Source organism: Octopus bimaculoides, chromosome 3 (genome assembly GCF_001194135.2).
Source record: "Octopus bimaculoides isolate UCB-OBI-ISO-001 chromosome 3, ASM119413v2, whole genome shotgun sequence".
In the NCBI taxonomy this organism is placed as follows: Eukaryota; Metazoa; Mollusca; class Cephalopoda; order Octopoda; family Octopodidae; genus Octopus; species Octopus bimaculoides.
Genome location: NC_068983.1, coordinates 72,888,487 through 72,911,523, shown reverse-complemented (window position 1 = coordinate 72,911,523; position 23,037 = coordinate 72,888,487). Strand labels below are relative to the sequence as shown.

Here is a 23,037-nt window from a genome sequence, read left to right as displayed (position 1 = left end):
GGGGGGGGGAGACAAGTGATAGCACAAGAAGTGGGGGGGGAGACAAGTGATAGCACAAGAAGTGGGGGGGGGAGCAGCAGCATAATAAAACCATAGACAGATGAGAAATAAGAATATGATGTGGAGTGTAGGAAAGGGGTAAAAGAGAGTTGCACAGTAGCAGAGGTTCAGAGACAAGTAAGGAGTGGATGTAGCGAGTTGTAAGCAAAGGTATAAAGATGTCAACTTGCTGGATTGGATAATTTCTAAGAAAACTGAACATACACTCAAGCAATCAAACAAGTGGGGCAAAAATAGAGGCAGCGGACCTTTGTGATTTGACGGGCAACATTTTTTTATGTAGTGTTTTTGGTACCGAAACACTTTCAAACTTCGTATACTTGTATATTTTCTGGTATACTACAGATAATAAAATTTGTATTCGAAGTTATTTCACGTTAAAAATTGTCTTATTTTGATAATTTCAACTAATCACTGACGTCTATTCAGTTGAATACAGTAACTGCTGTGACGGTGTATATGGTATTAGTCCCCGTTAGTTCTGACATTTCTGATTAACTAGACTGTTTGTAAACAAAGGGGAAAAAGCCATCAAAATACTTGAATATTGCCTGCACTTGTTATTGGAGCTACCAGAATTATTAATGCACCTCCACCAAGTGCTTCATTTCCTAGAATTTGAAGCCAAATCTTCTTCAAATCAAACTCTAGTTTAGGGTTCGGGTTTTAGAGTTAGGGTTCAGGTTTTAGAGTTAGGGTTAGGGTTGGGGTTAGGGTTATGAGTGAGGTTATGGGAAAAATATACACACACAGATACGCACAGCGTAATTTATTATATAAACAATATATGCGTATAAATTACGATTAAACCGGATGAAATATGTCATAGGGAATAATATTTTTATGACCGGCCAGCACTGACTGTATTCAGCTGAATAGACGTCAGTGATTGGTTGAAATTACAGAAATACGACAACTTTAACATGAAATAACTTGCGATGTACATTTTTTTGTTAAGAAGGCTAAGAGAAAAAGTTGTTTTGTATGACACATTCTACCAGTGTCCCAAGTTTGAAAGTGTTTCGTTAAGAAAACAAGTGTTGCCCGTCAAATCACAAAGATCCGAGGCAGCTAATCTTCCATATGTTGGGTCAAAAGAAAAATGATAGTAGTGCACAAGAACATATATGTAAACATAGCAGTAAAATGTTCTAAACATTTACAAATATACAGGTGCAGGTGTGGTAAGAAGCTTGCTTCCAACCACATGATTCTGGGTTTAATCCCACTGCATGGCACTTTGGGCAAGTATTATCTACTATAGCCTTGTGATTGGATTTGGTAGACGGAAACTGAAAGAAGCCCATCCTATATATATGTTTGTGTATCTCTGTCCCCCCCTCCACCATTGCTTGACAACTGATGTTGGTGTGTTTACATCCCCATAACTTAGCAGTTCGGCAAAAAGAGACCAATAGAATAAGTACTAGGCTAACAAAGTATAAGTCCGACTTTTAGTTCATGCAATTGAAAAAATTGCATTATTTATGGGATGATCCAATATATACAAGTGGGAGGATTAATATTTCAAATGAAATATAAAAAGGTTCAAGAGAATATGAAAACAAAAAAAATATGCATATGATAATTTTAACATGTAATTATTTATAGGATACCTTGTTACCAGTTTGTGTGTAAAATTATCTATCTTGTATATTAGGGTGACAGTCAAATGTTTCATCTTAGTTAACATATTTTAATGTAGAGAGCTTCAAAACTATAGCTAGAAATGCTTATGTAAAAAGAAAGAAAAGGCAATATTAGGTTAATGACAAATATTTTAATATTTTCAGCAAATATGGGAGACAACACTAGACGTGTTTCAATCTTAATAGACATCATCTGTGAAACATAAACTTCATGAGAGAGTCACTAAGTAGCTGTACAATATAGTAGATGAAAGAGCATGACAAAATAGTGTATTTCCTAATCAGATCTAAACATAGAAGTTAGCATAACTATAAAGAAATAGCTACAACTGGTTACTGATACCATGTTGCAAGCTTAGTTTGTCAGAAGCATATCTTTATTAAAGCAAACACCCATCATGACCACCGCTCAATACTATTGGTAAACCTACTTGAATTAAAGTCAAATTTCACTCAAATCACATCACACTGTTTTAAATAAAGGATACACTGATATACATGGAAATGTGATGGTCATGGGTGGAAGACATTTAATCATAGTTCTGCTTGAATGTGGTTGACTTGGGGCTCAATAATAACAACCAATATCACTTGTATTACACGAAAGATACAAACACACTTCTTTGTGTTTAACCCTTTAGATACCAACTTGCCTGAAACCGCCCTTGGTCCTGATAAAAATTTCACATTTTAAAGTAATCTAATTGAAAATTTCCATTAAAATTTCATGTTAATTTATGTTCCAAACCCCAGATGAATGAGGTCAGCATTAGTTTAATATTTTAAAAAATAATTGAAAAAAAGGCAGTGCATTTCAACAGAAATATAGTGATGAAAGGGTTAATCCATCTCTGTTAGAAATAAAATAATAAATCAACTTACTTTGTGCGTTGTCCAGTGAAAAGCACTGCAACCACAGTTCATACTTAGATTCTGTGGAGGTGGAGAAAATGGAAGGGCTTGTCTCTGAGCGTTTACCTAGCATGATTAACATGTTACCGTTACTGCTGTTTGTGGAAAACTCTGGTGGAAGACTACAAACACCTTTTGGACGACTGTGGGTTTCAAGTTCCTACAAAGAAGTGACATAATTCAATTAAGGCTATCATATTCACAATTAATTTAGACAAGAAGCAACATTTCTGCAATAGGACACTTTAAATTAACACTTTTATACAGTTTTTTTTTTACATGTGGCTATGTTGAATCTATACATTTTGACATATGATTCTTAACTGAATGTTTTTTTGCAATTTGTCATCGAGTTAGTCTTGTACCTAGAAGGTACCGGAGGAAATACCACAAGTCAATTTGTCTGACATATTTATGATTCTGCCAATCCAGTACTCTAATAATAATTCTCTCTACTATAGGCACAAGGCCTGAAAATTTTTGTGAGGATGGGGTCATTTGATTATATTGAACCCAACACTTGACTGGTACTTTATTTTATTGACTCTAAAAGGATGTAAAGCAAAGTTGAAATTAGCAGTATTTAAACTCAGACTGAAAAGAGCCAGAAGAAAAGCCACTAAACACTTTGTTTCACTGCATTAACAGTTCTACCAGCTCAATAATAAATCACATTATAATAAAGATACATGTAGGAGTAACCTCACAAGTGAAGTCACTAGCTTAGTTTTGATTTCTAGCTGTTGATATTTCTTATTTAGTTTCACCATCAGTGTCATTAAAGGAAAAAATAAGAAAAAAAATCATAAATTCAATTTACATTTCTGTGATTTTTCCTGTGTGCCTATATAAAAGACAATTATCTAAATAAAAGGAACAGCTCTTTCACAATTTTATTTGTTAAAAAGAAAAATTAATCAAGGAGTTGGTAAAGAATATTTCTTTTAAACAATACAAAAAAAAGAAAGAGAAAAAAAGAATCAAACACAATACCTACCACATTAGCAAGTTTAATTAACTTAAAATCCTTGGCAAAATTAAAAAGCTGCAGAGAAGTCTGTATGTTGCTTCCAATGATGAGAACTTGTTTTAAAGTCTGAAAAAAAAAATATTCAACAAGATTTTCTTTCTACAAAGGCAATGATAATCAGCAGTGTTTGTATACAAATGACTGTTTTTCTTTATTAGTCCTTTGTCAACTCTGAATGAGCTAACTTAAGATCAAATGGCATTTCATGACCATCTTTATTTTCTTCAGAAACAGACTATCAGGGATTACATTATTCAACATGTCATTCCTATTTTAAATCATATCCTGACTGTAGGGTGTGATCAGAGGGAAATTTGGTTGCTATTTTTAGCATGTTTGGTTGCTAACTTTAGCATGTTGAGGCTCTCTCATTAGCTCATCTATTGATGTCAATTTGCTGAATATTATGTGCAATGAATGACATGTAATATATTTTATCAATCTCCTGGTAACAAGTCTTTTCCCTCAAAGTGAAGGGCAGATTGTACGACACTTATGTTAGAAGTGCAATGTTTGCATGGTGGTGAAACATGGGCCTTGAATTCAGAGGACTGAAAAGACTGGAAAGAAATAAAACTAACATGCTCTGTTATATGTGTAATATAAGTTGTTTGTTTTCATTCTCTTAACTATGACATAATTGAGATGATTTTCATCAATCTTCTATAACTGTAAAAAACCATTGGTGTTAGTGTGTTATATGTGGGTAGCTTGACTGACAACAGGTTACAATTCTACTTAATGAGATGTTGAACTTGGCTTCTACCCAGTCAGTAGACCTACTAGAAATAGCTTCCAAATGTCCCTGATATAGAAAAAAGATGAAATGGTTATGTCTGGACTGCCTTTGACCCTAGGTCTGTCCAATCAAGTTTGACATGAGACTAAACAACAACACAGCAATGACTTAAAAAGCTATGGTACTGATGACAGAATGGGGGAAAAGGCTGTGAAACCTAGTTCAAAGTGAATGTAATGAATGAGTTGATATTTCAGCTAATAATACAGTTTGACTGTCACCAATTTACCAATTTCCTTTACTGTATTTATTTGTTTTCCATGCTAATACAGATGAGAGGGTTCTTGATAATTTACACAGATAAATGTCAAATTGAGGTTATTATTTTAAAGTAAGTTAAAGAATAAAAACAGAACATTTATTGATGGGTAGGGAGCTTGATACTGAAGGTAGAGTCAAATTTATTGTAAAATTCATGTTGACTAGGGCTTTAAATCTCTCCCTTCAAGTTCTGCTTTGTTTGGTCAAAGTGGTTGAATAAGCCATCAGGCAAAATTTAAAGTTCTGGTCAATATGAATCTTACAATAATTTAGAGATCTCTGTATAATAATAGCTAATATAAACATTGGTTGGTTGGTTGGTTTGATGATTTTTCTAATCAAGCTTTACATCGTACAGAGAGAGTAAAAGAGAGATATGGAAAGAGTTATCATAAGAAGTGTAGGATGAGTGCAGTTATTAGGCAATGGGTAAAGGAACGCTGTACACACATGCACAATGAAGGAGGAAAAATCATAGAGAGAGGAGGAGGAGAGGGAGTAAATGATGGTTATAGAAATGAGAAATTTGTGTTATTTAATTTTATGGTAATAAATATTTTTCTTTTGAAAATTAATATCCATTTCATTATTTTGTATAAATAAATATCAAGAAATTTGATAAAAGTTGAATTATAATTATTGCACAGGTGCCATATTTCCTAATATTGACCATAGTGGCATAAGTATACTTCCAATGTTACCCATCATATAACAGGTAACATTCTAGTATGTATCTGTTGAGAAAATATTTGTTTATAGCTAAATGTCGTTCCTAGTTTTAATCAAATCAACAGTGGAGTAGGCAAAATAAGTGATTGACATCAGTTGGGTAAGCAGTGTTTTGCAGCATATCTCTAGGGACACATGACAATAATTGATATCATAGTTTAAAATAGTTACTGCGGTCAGTGGTTATGCATCTTGGGTGCCTCTGGGTATAACAAAAATGGAATGATGATATCAAACAAAGAAATAAAGGCTACAAACCTGAAAATGAAGCAAATCAGGTGTATTAATTCCCTTAATACTAGTTCTGATTAGAAATTCAGGATCTTTCATATTTTCCTTCACTCTGATTACAACAAGCTGTGACTGGTTGTCAACATCACACTGCAAATGTAATGATTTTGGTGTTATAACAGAGAAAGAGCTACAGAAGATGAAATTGTAAATTGAATATCAGCAATATTTTATCTCAATCTAAGCAAGGATATGAGAGGTTGCCTAAAATACAACAGAATTGGAGGTAAATAACAACACATTATACACACACATATTCATTTATATGTGTGTGTGTGTGCGTTTGGGAGATCGTAACCTCATGTAGAAGTTGGTGGCAAGAAAGACATCCAGCCACAGATAACTCTGCACCAACATCCTCTCATCTGATCCATGCAAGCATGGATGAAATATATTAGATCAATAGATGCAGTTGAATCAGTACTTGATTAAAATAATAATTTGTATAGAAACACAGAATGGCATCAATAAATATTTTGTCTCAGAGAAACTTCTCAAAGAGATTTGTGTATTAAAAAAGAGAGCTCATTCAGAATACTGTCAGTAGATTATCAGATATGGTGTTTCAATCTGATTGATATGGTGTTTCCTCAGTGACAAAACACCCTTGGACATTCTGAGCTAAGTTGAAATATTCATTCTAATAAATAAAGAAATCAGAAAACAAAACATTCACTGATTTGGCAAAAGCTAGTTAAGCTAAAATTAATTCAGTATATGCATTTGAAATAGCATTAGTTTAAAAAATACTGATGAATATAACATTTATCATGCAGAATGGCAATAGCTGTAATACTTTATCTCAGAGAAACTTCTTAAAAACATACAAGTCCTGGTCAGTTTGGTATGATACTTCTACTAGGCACAAGGCCTGAAATTTTTGGGGAGAGGGCTAGTCAATTGCATCGATCCCAGTGCATAACTAGAACTTATTCGTTGATCCTGAAAGGATGAAAGGCAAAGTCGACCATGGCAGAATCTGAACTAAGAACATAAAGATGGACAAAATGCCGCTGAGCATCTTGCCTGGCATGCTAATGATTCTGCCAGCTCACTGCCTAAGTAGTAGTAGTAGTAATAATAATAATAATAATGATAATTTCAAATTTTGGCACAAGGCCAGCAGTTTCAGGGGAGGGAATAAGTTGATTACATTGACCCCAGTGCTCAACTGGTATTCATTTTATCAACCCTGAAAGGATGAAAAGCAAAGTCAATCTTGGCGGAATTTGAACTCAGATCATAAAGATGGGTGAAATGCTGCTAGACATTTTATCTGGCAAGCTAACAATTCTGCCATCTCACCATCTTCATAATAATAATAGCAACAACAACACATTGAATGATAGTCTCATACTAAGCCTTTTATGATGATAAATATGTTTTTATATTTTAGAAATATGTAATGTAATTATATTGTTTACTTCAGAACTTCTTTTGAGATTCATTAATTTGTTTAGATTGGTTGTTTCAAGCATTTGTTTCTCATTGTCATTGCTGTATGAATTTACTTTGTTTGGTTCTGAAATGGAAAGAAAGGCAAAAATGATTTTTATTATTAAACTCGTACATTACGTTTTTGATTGATACAATATAATATTTAATTAAACCAACAGTATAGACCATAAGGCATTTTTTCTTTTCTTTTTTCATTGAACATAAAATATACTATTCCTGTATCAAACTACAAATCTGTTTATGCCAATCATATGCTTATCAAACACAAATGTAGAATATATATACATATGGTAGATAGTAATATATTATGAATCATCCTGTGGCTCTGTACTTTTGAAGAGAAGTGGAATAAAATGAAATTTCTTCGGGTAAAGCAGATAAGAGCAAAATTCCTCAATAATGACCATCCAACCATGCAAACATAAAAAAACAAACAAAATGAATATTAAGTAAATTAAAAAAAAAAAAACAGGGTAAAAAGGTGATAGCCTCTGTTGGTAAAAAATCGTATTGTGTGGTTCAGGTGTTTGAGAAATTTGTATGCGGCAAGAAGAAAAGGAATCTGATAGTTTGGGAATGAAATTAATTTGTTCCATCTCTCTCTGACAAAGAGTTAATTCCAAAATGTCAAATTCTTCTTTTCTCTCACAACATGCAAACTTATCTGAATACATGAAAGCTTGGACACAAGTGGAGGTTGGCAACAAGAAGGGCATCTGGCTGCACAAAATTTGCTTTAACAAAATCCCATCTAACTCATGTGAGCATGGAAAAGTGGATGTTAAATGATAATGATGATTATATGTATTATACATATATTATATACTGGCTTAAAAGCTAGCCCCTGTAAAGGGCACTTCAGTGGGCCTTGGGCCCAACAATGACACTTCATGCATTTAAATTAAATTTTATTGAACTTGAATTTTATTTCAAGCAATGAACAATTTTCATCAAAACAATGATATAATTTGTTGATTTGGAACTTATGGCAATGCTGTATGATAAACAACATTTTTTGTTTTCCTGTGCAGGTTCAGTACAAATAGCTTGTTTCCATTCCCTATAGCTGGCTGTGGGCAACAATAAACTTACCTTCTAAAAATTCAACGATAATTCTTCTGCCACCACTTAATTTAAAGACAATTTGATGTATGTAGGGTCTTACTTTTCATACAAACAATTATCTGTAGTAGCTGGTACGTATATAAACTCCTGTTTGTAGTTTGAAGGAAAATTACATCACTGTTGCTAAACAATATTTTAAAGTGCGATTTTTATGGTTTGGAATTGCTCTAAATGTATTTGACAATAAATATGTTTGAAATTTAGTATTTTTAGTATTTTTTAAGGTAATAATAAAATTAGTTGAATCTATTTTCATGCAGTCGAAGTGCACTAAGTATCTATAACTCTGGTGGCATGAAAATAGGTCTGACAAATTTTATTAATATCTGAAAAAAATACTAAGCTTCGAACATTTTTATGGTAGAGAGTTATGAGAGGTAATACTGCATGAGAGAGTGAGTTCAATATGGGTTTCAGTTCTGAACATTATGAAGCATGTGTCAGAATTTTTCAAAATGTTTATTTTGGAAATTACTTTTGGAAATAGTTATAATATTTACTCTTTTACTTGTTTCAGTCATTTGACTGTGGCCATGCTGGAGCACCGCCTTTAGTTGAGCAAATCGACCCCAGGACTTATTCTTTGTAATCCTAGTACTTATTTTATTGGTCTATTTTGCCGAACCGCTAAGTTACGGGGACGTAAACATACCAGCAACGGTTGTCAAGTGATGTTGGGGGGACAAACACAGACACACAAACATATACACATGCACATACATACATACACACACACATATATATATATATATATATATACACACACATATATATGACGGGCTTCTTTCAGTTTCTGTCTACCAAATCCACTCACAAGGCTTTGGTCGGCCCAAAGCTATAGTAGAAGACACTTGCCCATGGTGCCATGCAGTGGAACTGAACCTGGAACCATGTGGTTGGTAAGCAAGCTACTTACCACACAGACACTCCTGCACCTAGAGAAATATTTTTTCCAAAATGTTAGGATTAAGAAAAAAACTTTTTTTAGAGAGTAGAATTAGTATTTTTTAAGGTAATAATAAAATTAGTCAAATCTATTTTCATGCAGTTGGAATGCATTAAGTTTCCATAGCTCTGATGGCCGATGGCATACAAATAGGTCCAACAAATTTTATCAATATCTGAAAAAATACTAAGTTTCCAACATTTTTATGGTAGAGAGTTATGAGAAGTAATATTGTATGAGAGAGTGGGTTCAATACATATTTCAGTTTAAATATTATGAAACACGTGTTATGGTTAAATTACTTGATACAGCTAGAAGTGTCATTGAATAGTAAGAAAGGGGTAAAGCATGAGGAATAGTAGAAGTGTAATTGAATAGTGAGAGGAGAGAGGGGTAAAGCATGAGGAATAGTAGAAGTGCTACTGAATAGTGAGAGAAGGGGGTCGGAGGAGTAAAGTTGAAAAAGTATGACACAGACATTCACTTTTGCATTTATTATTATAGATATCTATATAATACTAAAAGTCTGTGATTGCTTGCTTGTGTAATTTAATACAGCCAAACCAGCGCATAATGAGAAAACACTCTGAGAGTAAGATATCCCTGAAATGTGAATACAAGCAGGATAAAACAAGTTTTGTATAAATCGGACCATGGATTCCAGAGATGTGCATTTTTGGGGGGTTTGTTTCCACAAATTTAAGCAGTGAAACCTGGAGTTATTGCCCTTTACTGTGAACACAAGGTATCATTGAAATATGAATACAAATGGAATAAAACCAGTTTTGCATGAATCGGACCACAGGTACCTTGAACGATTGGATCATGGGTAGTCTAGTATATATATAAAATCATCATCATCTGGCTCATCTGTTCTTGTCAAACCATTCAACCCATGCCAGCTTGGAAAAGGGGATGTTAAATGATGATGATGATGATGTGTGTGTGTGTATAGATAGATACATACATATATATATACAGAGAGAGAGAGAGAGAGAGAGAGAGAGAGAGAGAGAGAGAGAGAGAACCACATAGTTTGGGGTTCAGTCCCACTATACCCTAGGATTGACCAAAGTCTTGTGAGTGGATTTGATTGACAAAAACTGAAAGAAGCCCATTGTGTGTGTGTGTGTGTGTGTGTATGTATGTATGTTTGTGTCTGTGTTTGTCTCCCACCACAGCTTGACAATACATTCCTGCAACTTAGCGGTTTGGCAAGAGATGGTTTGAATAAATACCAGGCATAACAAAAAAAAAGTACTGGAGTTGATTTATTCAGCTAAAACATTTCAAGGCATGGCTGCAGTCTGATGAATGAAAAAGATAAAAGATATATATATATATATGAGACAGAGTAACTGATATCTACATCATTCCTGTTCCATGGTATAATAAGAGCATCCAACTTTACAAGTTTATTTCAATAACTCAAATTGCAATAAGCAATAGTTTTGGAGTCAGGCTCAGATATAATAATTCTTTTTTAAGAGTGATACAATATATAACAAAATCTATGACAAATAGATGAGGTTAATGATAGTTCTTATAATAAAATTCAATTTCTTCAATTTGACAATGATCACAGTTCATGTAATGAAGTAGTTGAAAATCTAGCTACAGAAATTATCTTAATACCTGCTACTTCTTTGGACATGTCATTTTTTTTTTTCAGATGTTTCTCACCTTCTATGCTTACAGAGATATCAAGGCAATATTTGTTAACTCCCTTGCACCTGATACTCTTTTACTTGTTTCAGTCATTTGACTGCGGCCATACTGGGGCACTGCCTTTAGTCGAGCAAATCGACCCCAGGACTTATTCTTTGGAAGCCTAGTACTTATTCTATCGGTCTCTTTTGCCGAACCGCTAAGTTACGGGGACGTAAACACACCACCATCGGTTGTCAAGCGATGTTGGGGGGACAAACACAGACACACAAACATATATACGGCGGGCTTCTTTCAGTTTCCGTCTACCAAATCCACACACAAGGCTTTGGTCGGCCTGAGGCTATAGTATAAGACACTTGCCCAAGGTGCCATGCAGTGGGAATGAACCCAGAACCGTGTGGTTGGTAAGCAAGCTACTTACCACACAGCCACTCCTGCGCTTAATATTATTTCTCTTTATCTGAGCATGGATTAGTGGTTAGGGTAATCAACTCACGTTCGCAAGGTTGTGAGTTCAATTCCTGGTGGTGTGTTGCGTCCTTGAGCAAGACACTTTATTTCATGTTGCTCCAATCCACTCAGTTAGCAAATATGGGTTGTACCTGCAATTCAAAGGGCTGGCCTTGTCACATTCTGTGTCATGCTGAATCACCCTGTAAACTACATTAATGGTGTGCATGTCTGTGGAGTGCTCAGCGACTTGTATGTTAATTTCAACTGAAACCCTCATCATTGTAACTGTTAGGGTACCATTTATTACTTAAAGTATGTGATGTTTTTATATTAATAGTAAATCTTTTATTTTTTAAGTTTCAGTCATTAGACTGCAACTATGCTGTGGTACCACCTTGAAAGGTTTGTAGTTGAACAACTCGACCCCATTACTATTTTTATAAGACTGGTACTTATACTGTAAGTTGCTTTTGCTGAGCCACTAAATCACAAGGATGGAAACAAACCAACACAAGTTGTCAAGCAATGGTGGGGACAAACACACACACACACATGTATACATACACACACACACAATGGGCTTTTTTCAGTTTCCATCTATCAAATCCACTCACAAGGCTTTGGTTGGCCTGGGGCTTTAGAAGATACTTGCCCAAGAGTGTTACACTTTGAACCCAGAATCATGAAGTTGTGAACCAAACTTCTTACCACAGAGCCATGCCTGTGTCTAGTGAAGTGTCAGTATTAAAAATAAGATCAATTTGGCTCTTAAAAACTCCAGATGAAATATTTCAGAAAATATAAGGGCTAAAAGAATAAAGACACATTTTTAAAGTTCAATGCCTGCTGAATATTGTATAAAGATTGACTTGAATACAAATTTGATACTTTTTATCTTTAGGCAGTCTGCTGATGACTAGCAAAACTTTGAAGTCACTGTCCATAAAATTAAAAGTATATCTTCAAATAATTATTGAATTTATCAGAAAATCAAGTGTTGTCATTAGATCAGGCCTCAAGTTGACATCTATCCCCACCCCATCCCAGTTTTTGCTTGTGTGGGATGATATGTACCAGTTGAAGCCATTGATTTCATAGCTAGACACCAGACATGGCAGACTTTGAAAAGGTGATCCCTTTTCAAATCAACACCTGACAATGGGGTACTTTTTGTGCAGTTCACTTTTTGTGCCTTGACCCATGAAGATGTAGCACAAAGAGTGAACTCCACCCCTGCCAAGAAGTCACAAAGGTCATGAGTGCTGCCTGGCTTCTGAATAAAACAGCTAAATAGGAGTGGATTCTGTTTTCCTTTATCTAGTCTGGTACACTAGCCTAATAATGGGAATAAGTCCCTCTCTAAAACAATAACACTTGTAAGATTTGAATACATGAGTATTTGGTCAATAGCCCAACATCCTAAGTTCACAGCCATAATGCTCATAGTCTGCTGTGTCTTTATAGAAAACAGCAAGTATAGGAATGACTGACAGTGTTTATAATAACTCCTCAGTTAAGAAGAATTCTTAGCTATATAGTTGTAAATCATGACACAATACTAGCCATGTATGGGGGTCAATTTAATCAACTATACCCATCATTCCCTAAAATTTGTGACCTTGTGCCTTTGTCAGAAATCAAAATTTACTCAAATTGTAGTTATAGGAGAGTATTATAAAACCACTTCAAATATCCAAACACATTATTAACAGAAACCTAAGAGTGAGAATATAGCTAGTTGTGCAAAATTAATGTTTTGTAATGTGAATTTGAGAAATATCATATAAACTGAGACAATGAATGAATGACCTAGGTATGATAGAAGAGAGACAACTGAGTTGGGAATTTTATGTACTGTAATTGGACAATATGTGTTTGTGTATTTGTGAGTAAAAATGTGCTCTTAGTTGATAGTATACTTAAAATAAAGTGCAATGTTATTATCAGTTCGAATATGCCAGTGGCACATTCAAACTCAAACAAGCTATTCACTATGTTTTGTCATGGAGAAAATTTCTCCTTGTAGACAAATGGTATAAATACACCAGCTGACATATGATAACTGGATTAGCGTAAGAGAGATTGTGTCTCTTATCAGCTTGCAGCACCTCCATCCGGTTTCTGTGACTGAAGAGGAGATAACCAGTCTGAAATGTTCGCATTTCACAGTCTGGATAGATGGTGCTGTGAGCTGATTTAGGTGTATTTATACCATTTGTCTACAGTGAGAAATTTTCTCCATGACAGTGAATGGCTTGTTTATGAGTTTGAATGTGCTGTTAGCATATTTGAATTGGCCATAACATTGCAGTTATACACATCACTACTTAATGCTCCTATCCTGTAATTAAAATAAAGTAATGGAGTTTACAAAGTCAGGTTCAACTTATGACAAATGTAGGACCTTGAAAATCTGCCTAGGTCATGTTAGTGAGGAAAATTGTATATTAGATTGATAATGAGAATCATGATGGCTTATAATGTAAAATACTTACCTGGAACCACAAACATGTCTTTTGTTTTACACAGAGATTCTAATGGCACTTCAGCAGCACAAGCAAATAGGTTTTCTTGCATAGATGTTATAGCAGTTACAGTGCCTTTCAGTCTAGAAACAAATATTGAAAGAGAATACAATTAAGACATAACATGAATTGAGCAAATAATGTGAGATTATCATTAAGGTTTTGACATTGTAGACAATAGATTTTAGCTGAGAAATTCTAGCCATTATTGTGAAGTCACTTAGATTTTTTACAGCTATATTTCTAACAAGAATAAATTGATATATACGAAACACATAAGATATGTTTAATGTATATTAATTTATTTTCAAAGCAATCAAAAGTGAGAAGTAATGTAGTAAAATAAATGTATCTTATTTAATGGAGCATAACTTAATAAGACTAATGTGCCCGTGACATGTGTAAGGATTTTCGAGTGAGATCGTTGCCAGTGCCCCTGGACTGGCTCTTGTGCGGGTGGCACATAAAATACACCATTTTGAGCGTGGCTGTTGCCAGTACCACCTGACTGGCCTTCGTGCCAGTGGCATGTAAAAGCACTCACTACACTCTCTGAGTGGTTGGCGTTAGGAGGGGCATCGAGCTGTAGAAACTCTGCCAAATCAGATTGGAGCCTAGTGTAGCCATCTGGTTTCACCAGTCCTCAGTCAAATCGTCCAACCCATGCTAGCATGGAAAGCGGACGTTAAACGATGATGATGATGATGATGTATTTACTGATGGAAATCTTATGTTTTCATTCCAGCAATAATGTAATTTCAATATTGATTTTAATCTAAGTATAATCACTTTAATATGGTCTCTGGTGGATGCCATGAGCAGCATAGGTGGATTGCCACTGAGAAGGTTAGAAATACACAGTGGAAACCTTGTTAGCTAAAAGCCAAATAAATACTAATAATTTTTTATTAGGCATTTTGAAAGGTACAGTAAGTCAATTCCATCAATACTTGCTACTTATTTACTTATATTACTATAATAAAAGGCTTCCAAGGCAAGGTAGTTAATCATCGTTGGTTATCTTCAGTACTCTAAATTCTAATATGCACTATCAAAAAGAAAAAAACAAAAATTTTTTAAAAAGGTATAAAATCTGTCAGTAACCTTTAACAAAAGATAATCACATTTCCTGAAGCAAAGAGAGAATCTAGTTAAACTGATTCACAAAATCAGCCCCCTTTAATTTTGCTCAGATTGCTTTCAATTTTGGTGTATCGATGCAACTCTGAATTTTGATTATGATCAACCAATTACTTTGATGTTATTTGGAATTAAAGTTAGGAAATTTGGGTAATTTTAGCCAATCAACAGACAGCAAGGCATTAACAGCTTGTTACTATGACAACTGCATGCTGTGTTGTGTTTCACTTCACCTGCGTTTGTGCTGCACGTTCTGTGTTGATTCTTCACACCACGAGATTCATTTCACCTGGCCCAGCTTTTATCCTGGTCACCCACTTTGCAATCAAAATAATGCACATAGCACTTTTTATCAATAGCATGAAACGCTGCCTTTGTGACTTGAATCTTAAGTCACCACAAATATAGCAAAAGTTGTTTGCAATGTTTATACAGTTTTTTGGCATCATGAAAGTGAATGGAATATGTGAACTTAGTACACAACTGCACACCTACACTTCAAGCACAGTACTGACAAAGCATCGGTGACTCATCGACTCGGTATTGCTAAGCTTCAGGGACACATTGACTCAGATAGCTGGATTTATGATTTCATTAGGTTAATTCTATTCATAAACATTTAAATTAGGAGTGTTTCTCAAACTGTTAGCTTCACATTTCAACAGCCTAACTGAAATTTAGCCCACGTAACAAGAACTGAGGGGGATATCGTGGAACAGAGAAACTGTGGGTGATACAGATAATTTGACATTATTTTTGGATTCTGCATGCAAAAACGTAAAGGATACAGGTATTCTTTTTCTTGGGACAAATTCTTTATTGACCAGTGTTATTCTTATCGTAATTTACAAGTCCAAGCATAAAAACATTACTCAACTTTGGAATTTTGGAGAGAGACGTCTCCTTTTCACACACACACACACACGAATGCATAAATGAACATATAAACTTATATATGAATACATACATCCACATGCACTTATATATTAATGATGCACACATACATAACAGGTATACATAATACTGAAATAGCATAAAGTAAACATATGCAGACAAATATATTAATATAACAAATTAATAAAAACATACAAAACACTATAGAAATCAATGAAGAGACAAAAGAAACAGTAAGATGATACATGTTGATTTTATTAGGTATTTCCGTTTATTTAGAAACCTACAATGAACGGTCACTTCACAGACGCTAAACTATAAATTTCACAAGGGTACAACCTTAAAGTTGACACCACTAAACAGAAAATTTCTGTCTTGCTATTGGCTAAAAATACAGTTTTTTCGATTTTTAAACCTCTGTAACTTTTTCTTCCAATTTTTTCTTCACAACATCATGTCTTCAAAGCAATAAGAGTGGAAAACTACATTAATATAGCTGATTTTCAGATTTTTTTACTTCCTTTTAAAAAAATGCAGATTTTGTGAATCAGTTTAACTAAATCCCAAAGAGGGAGGTGTTACGGAAGTTAGGATGTGCAATATAAAATAACAGTATAAAGTAAATATTTACTTTACAGATCTGACTTTCAGATCATGATTCATAAAGGGAATTAAACTTTGCATTTAATATTTTGAATTTAAATTAGACAAGCTGAGATATTCTATAGAGATATATAATGCTTAATGACTCAGTTAACTGCTTAGCTATAAAAAGATACAATAGTGCAGCTGCTCAGTGTACTGCTGCAAGCAATCCTGGGGCATTATTCAGTACAAATGAGGATTATTTCATTAGCTTGTATGTTCTGGGTAGGAATTTTTAATATAGGTTAATAGATAATACTATTATATTACATAAGCATATCTCTGAAAAGGAGAGGGTGTTGTTTAGTCCCAAATTGACAATAATTGAATAAACTTATAATCAAAGTTATTAACTATTTAAAAAAATTATCTAAAAGCCAGAATGTCACAAACTTTTGGGGAAGAAGTCTGCATACAGTGTATATTTTGTGTGTATGCATATTCATGTGTATTTCTAAAGTTGAACAATGAAAGTGCTTACACACAAAACACACACTATATGAAAATGTTTCCCTAAAGGCTTGTGATATTCTGTTTTTTGAATAATTAAAAAAATATTTAACAACTTAAAAAAAAAAATCTTTCTTTAAATATTGTGACTTCTAAATATACATATATATATATAGGCGTAGGAGTGGCTGTGTGGTAAGTAGCTTGCTTACCAATCACATGGTTCTGGGTTCAGTCCCACTGCGTGGCACCTTGGGCAAGTGTCTTCTACTATAGCCTCGGGTTGACCAAAGCCTTGTGAGTGGATTTGGTAGACGGAAACTGAAAGAAGCCTGTCGTATATATATATATATATGTATGTGTGTGTGTATATGTTTGTGTGTCTGTGTTTGTCCCCCCCCAACATCGCTTGACAACTGATGTTGGTGTGTTTACATCCCCATAACTTAGCAGTTCGGCAAAAAGAGACTGATAGAATAAGTATTAGGCTTACAAAGAGTAAGTCCTGGGGTCGACTTGCTTGACTAAAGGCGGTGCTCCAGCATGGCCGCAGTCAAATGACTGAAACAAGTATAAGAGTATTTATATGATGGGCTTCTTTCAGTTTCTGTTTGTCAAATCCACTCACAAGGTTTTGGTCAATCTGGGGCTATAATAGAAGACATTTGCTGAAGGTGCTATGCAGTGGATTGATGCTGAAACCATGTGATTGGGAAGTAAAGTTCTTAACACACAGCCACTCCTATGCCTATATATATTTGTGTATGAAGTCTACCACTGGTTTCATGTTAAGACATTAAGATGTTTTTAACATGAAACCAATGGTAGCCTTAATACACAAATAAAGAAATTTTATCCACCAATGCGGTATTGAGCACTCATTCTTGTTTGACATTTATGCATATAATATATAACTACATCAAGCGCAAACAAGGAACTTTGCCCACCACTGCGCAAGACCACCTCTGTGGCCTGCACAGTCACCATGCCAATATTTTTACTAACTATTAGGGGCCTGTTGCATCATAATAAAAGCAAAATTTCTTTCATGAGAGACCTAGCTACATGCAATCAAGCCCTATGCATAGCACTCGTGGAAACTCACCTCGGCCCTGTTATAGAGGATGCAGAAGTACACGTACCAAAATATGCCATACTGCGAACAGACAGAAGGGAAAGGAACCATAGTGGAAGTGCTGTATACATCTGTGATGACCTCATGCCCCAGGTCTTACTGTCATACTCAAATTCAGTATGTGACACTCTAATTGTATACATAAGACAACACAATATAGTCATATGCAATACATATGGCCCACCGGATGCTCCAAACCACATAGGCAAGTTTGAGGATTGCCTCACAAGACCTGTGGAAGAGGTAGACCCAGGAAGACCTGGGATGAGATGGTGAAGCACAACCTTTGAACGTTGGGCCTCACTGAGGCGGTAACAAGTGACCGAGACCTTTGGAGATATGCTGTGCTTGAGAAGACCTGACAAGCCAAGTGAGACCATAGCCCATGGCCTATGTCTTGCAGCATAATCAGCCCATTTAAGAGTAGCTTTCAATCACTGGGCAATAAACTGCACTTGCGAAGATCTGTTGAGTCAAGTGAAGTCATTGTTGTGGCCGATGTCAATACTGCCTGATTGGTATCCATGCCAGTAGCACGTAAAAAGCACCATTTCAATGTGGTTGATGCCAGTGCTGCCTGACTGGTCCTGTGCAGGTGGCACGTAAAAGGCACCATTCAAGTGTGTTCGACGCCAGTACCGCCTGACTGGCCCTCATGCCGGTGGCACGTAAAAAGCACCCACTACACTCTCGGAGTGGTTGGCATTAGGAAGGACATCCAGCTGTAGAAACTTTGCCAGATCAGATTGGAGCCTGGTGCAGCCTTCTGGCTTGCCAGCCCCAGTCAAACCGTCCAACCCATGCCAGCATGGAAAGCGGATGTTAAATGATGATATATGTATATATGTGTGTATGTGTGTGTGTATATATATTATATATATATATATATATATATATATATATATATATATATATATATATATATATATATATATATATGTAACATGGTATAATTATAAACAGGGCAAATTTTTTATATATATATGTGTGTGTGTATATGTGCATATATAATGGGTTTCCTCACAGTCTCTGTTTACCAAATTCACTCATAAGGTACTGGTCAGACTGGAGCTATAACAGAAGAGAGTTGCTCCAGGTGCCACTCAATAGGATTGAACCCAAAACCACATGGTTGCAAAGTGACCTGCCATGCCTAATAAGTCATGTCCTACTTCTAACACTGGTCATCTGATGTACCAGGTTCCTCCCTTCTCAACATCCTCACTGCATCTCCCTCTTCCTACCCTCTTTACACTTTAAGATACTTACTCTGGAATTTTCCATACATTTGTGTCGAATTCACTAATAACACCATCTATTGACCTCCAGTTGTAGATCTGAAAAATAAACAAATAAAATAATAGCAAGAAAATGACTACATCAATTCATTCTTAAGATGAATTTAACATTGTATTTTCAATGACATTTTCTGTACTAATAGGGCAAAGTGTTGTTAATTCTCTTTGTCAAAACAATTCTATCATAATAAAGGTACGTATAAAAAAAAAAAAATTCTATCTTTACTTCAAAAACAGATTAAGAATGTATTTTCTTTCTTTTGCTGGTTTCAGGCATTAGACTGTGGCCATGCCGGGGCATTGCCTTGAAGAACTTTCAGTCAAATGACTGACCCGAGTACTTATTTTTTTAAAGCCTGGTACTTATGCTATCATTCTCTTTTGCAGAACTGCTAAGTTATGGGGATGTAAACACACCAACACTGGTTGTCAAGCAGTAGTGGGAGACAAACAAACACATTCACACATACGACGAGCTTTCAGTTTCTGTCTACCAAATCCACTCAAAAGGCTTTGGTCAGTCCCAAGGCTTTTGTAGAAGGCACTTGCCCAAGAAGCCTAGAGATATTATCTGTATCAGAGTGATAATGATAGCATAAGCCATGTCCCTTGTAGAAACATTATAGAACATTTGTTTCTTTTCTTTCTTTTCTCCTTTTTCTTAACAAAGAACATCATCCAAACTATTAAATTGTCCTTTGTTTCTTCTTTACAGTATAAAATTATTTACTCTGACTTTTTTTTTTTGTTCTTGAAATCTTATGTGTGTGTGTAATCTAACCCGTTTTTGTTTTTGTTTTTAAACACAGTGACTGGTTTGAAACTTTTGACTTGAATTACAAGATTAAGACATTTTCAAAGAATGAATAAATAAGACAACTGTCACTATAAAAATATTAGTCATGAAGGTAGGCTAAATGTAAACAAAACACTTCAGAACATTATATTTTGCTTGCTGAATACAGTAAAAACTACTTTTATCTCATTTCTTTTTTTCAGATCCACTGATAGTCAATTTTAGAGAATAGTCCATATAATGTCATTCCCATTACATAATCATAATTCAAAGTAACAATACATAGTCAGTAGTACCTACTAAGAGAGGATGGATCTAGAAGGAAGTTGGGTTAAGAATTCTTGTGTTGCTGACAGAAAGCAAGTAATAGGGAATGTGAAAATGGACATGGTATATAGTTGAAAATTTGTTTATATATAGATTTTCAAAGAGAAATATAAATGGAAGTGAAATTTTTAGTGAAGCTGAGGCTTTACAATAACAGACTTATTATTTTGTCTTTTATCTTTTACTTGTTTCAGTCATTGGACTGTACCCATGCTGGGGTACCACTTTGAGTTTAGTTGAACAAACTGAGCCCAGTACTTTAGGTTTGATACTTATTTTATCTATCTCTTTTGCTGAACTGCTAAGTCAAAAGGACTTAAACAAACCAATATTGATTGTCAAAACAGTGCTGAAAGACAAACACAAAAACACACATGCATAAATACATCTGGCTTCCACACCATTTCTGTCGACCAAATTTACTCACAAGGCATTCGTTGGTCCAAAGCTTTAATAGAAGATCCTCGCTGTGCAATGGGACTGAACCAGAAATAATGTGGTTACAAAGTGAGCTCCTTAACCAGACAGCCATGCATGCATCTTTACCTTTCATCTATTTGGGGTTGATAACATAAAGGAACAGTCAAATACTGGGATTGATTTAATTGACTTAACTCCCACCCTAAATTTGAAACCATTGCACTGTGTAACATGATTTTTGTTTTTGAGAAGCAACTGTTATTTCCTATTTGCTTACTCCTAGAAAGTATGAAAAATGGCTAATATTTCTTTCAAACTTTGCTTTTGTTACATTTAGTCAAACCCCAAAGAATCTCTCTCAATACATGACTATGATGCTCCCTCACTACTCCTACTTATGATCAGAGATGCACATATTGTCAGCTACTAAGGGACCTGCTCAAGTTGTTAAGGTTAAGCAACTGACAAAGCAAATCTGTGGTATTGTAGTATTGAGTGGAATATTTTCTATAACAATATTTCTGTTTCAGCAACTCAGTGCTGAATCTGTCTGAAATATAATGGAAAATAGGTCAGTTTCAAAACACTGATGCCCAGGTTACAAAAGCAAAGTTTGAAGGGAATAGAAGTCAAATAGGAAATAACATTTACTGACCAAAGACAAAAAAAAAAGTTTACATCTAAAAAGGTTGATGGAGGGGAAGAAATTCCTCAATTGCACTGCACATTGTTACAGCAGTATTTGCTAAAGTAAGTTCTATTAATTAATTATTAGGTAAACTGAGTTATTAAGAATTAAATGTCTTTGCAAACAACACAGATAATACAGTACAGATCTGGTGATGAAAACGAACTAGATAATATTATATGTAACAATTTGAACAAGATAGGTAGTATGAAACATAGACTTACCAAAATAGCAGAACCAACGCAAACAACCAGCTTTAAACCATCTTCAGACCAGGCACCACAACTGATTTTGCCACTGTTAAAAGAGATTGAAGAAAAATCAGTAATTTTGAAAAACTGTACATCATTCTTAACAACTACAATGATCCAATAGGGATCTATTTGGTTGCTGAACTTACTAGAAATAACAGCTAGATTCTTTCAACTCTCACCCTACTATCCAAAAAGATAAAGACACAGAATAATGTAGTCCTACATGCATTATGGCTGGAAAAAAGATGGGATGGCCAGAGTTGGAATGTCTTTGATTCAGGACTAATAGCATCTATAACACTAACATGGATAGACCGATAGATGAGTAGATGAATAGATAGGTATATGGGCAATTAAGTAGATAGATAGTTGAATGAGATAGTGCTTTGATATGATTGTACTAGAAAAATTAGGGCAAAGTGAGGAGTTAGTTTGGAACTACAACAGTACAAAAACATAATTTAAAATGTATTTACCTCTCTAAAGGTGGAATGGAGTATACACCACGAATCTTCCCATGTCTGTAGAAAAAACGAATTTGTTCTCGACTGAGGATGCACAGAAGTTCTCGGTGAGGGTTCCATAAGCAACCTAAATGAGACCAAAGGAAAGAAATGTTAAGGTAAGTCAGCCAGCAACAGAACAAAAACATTAAACTTTGATTTGTTACAGAGACAAGTTATTGTGGTCCAAGTCAATTTTTACTTGTAGTTACTTCTGTATTAGATGGGATGGTAAACCATATCTTACTTGCACGTTACCTTTTGGACTTGGTTGCTACAGTTAGATGCCCTTCCTATCACCAACCACTTTACACAGTATACTAGGTGCATTTTAACATGGCACCAACACTGCTTGTGGTGCCTTCTGCACTGTAAGAGTAAAAGGCCCTCACTACTTTATGCTGTATCTCTTCATTCAGTGCAGTATGACCAAGAGGGTGAATAGCAAATAATCTATCTAAAACAATCTAAGAAAGGCTAACCTACATAATAAGATGGTTGTTGTTATTGTTGTGTATCTACAGGTCATAAGATTTGATCAAGTATGTGTGTGTATATATATATATATATATATATAT

The 23,037-nt window shown here is 34.9% G+C and overlaps 1 protein-coding gene across 1 annotated transcript in view; it reads right to left on the bottom strand.

Annotated features, from left to right (window-relative positions):
• Positions 1–23,037, bottom strand: part of LOC106870263 (WD repeat and coiled-coil-containing protein) — an 88,405-nt gene that overhangs the window by 17,018 nt on the left and 48,350 nt on the right. Inside the window, exons 4-11 of the mRNA XM_014916280.2 lie at positions 22,433–22,547; positions 21,927–21,999; positions 19,443–19,510; positions 13,880–13,992; positions 7,156–7,253; positions 5,699–5,821; positions 3,619–3,717; positions 2,592–2,781 (exon numbers count right to left, since the gene is read on the bottom strand). Coding sequence (XP_014771766.1) covers positions 2,592–2,781; positions 3,619–3,717; positions 5,699–5,821; positions 7,156–7,253; positions 13,880–13,992; positions 19,443–19,510; positions 21,927–21,999; positions 22,433–22,547 — 879 coding nt within the window. The remainder of the gene's footprint in view (positions 1–2,591; positions 2,782–3,618; positions 3,718–5,698; positions 5,822–7,155; positions 7,254–13,879; positions 13,993–19,442; positions 19,511–21,926; positions 22,000–22,432; positions 22,548–23,037) is intronic.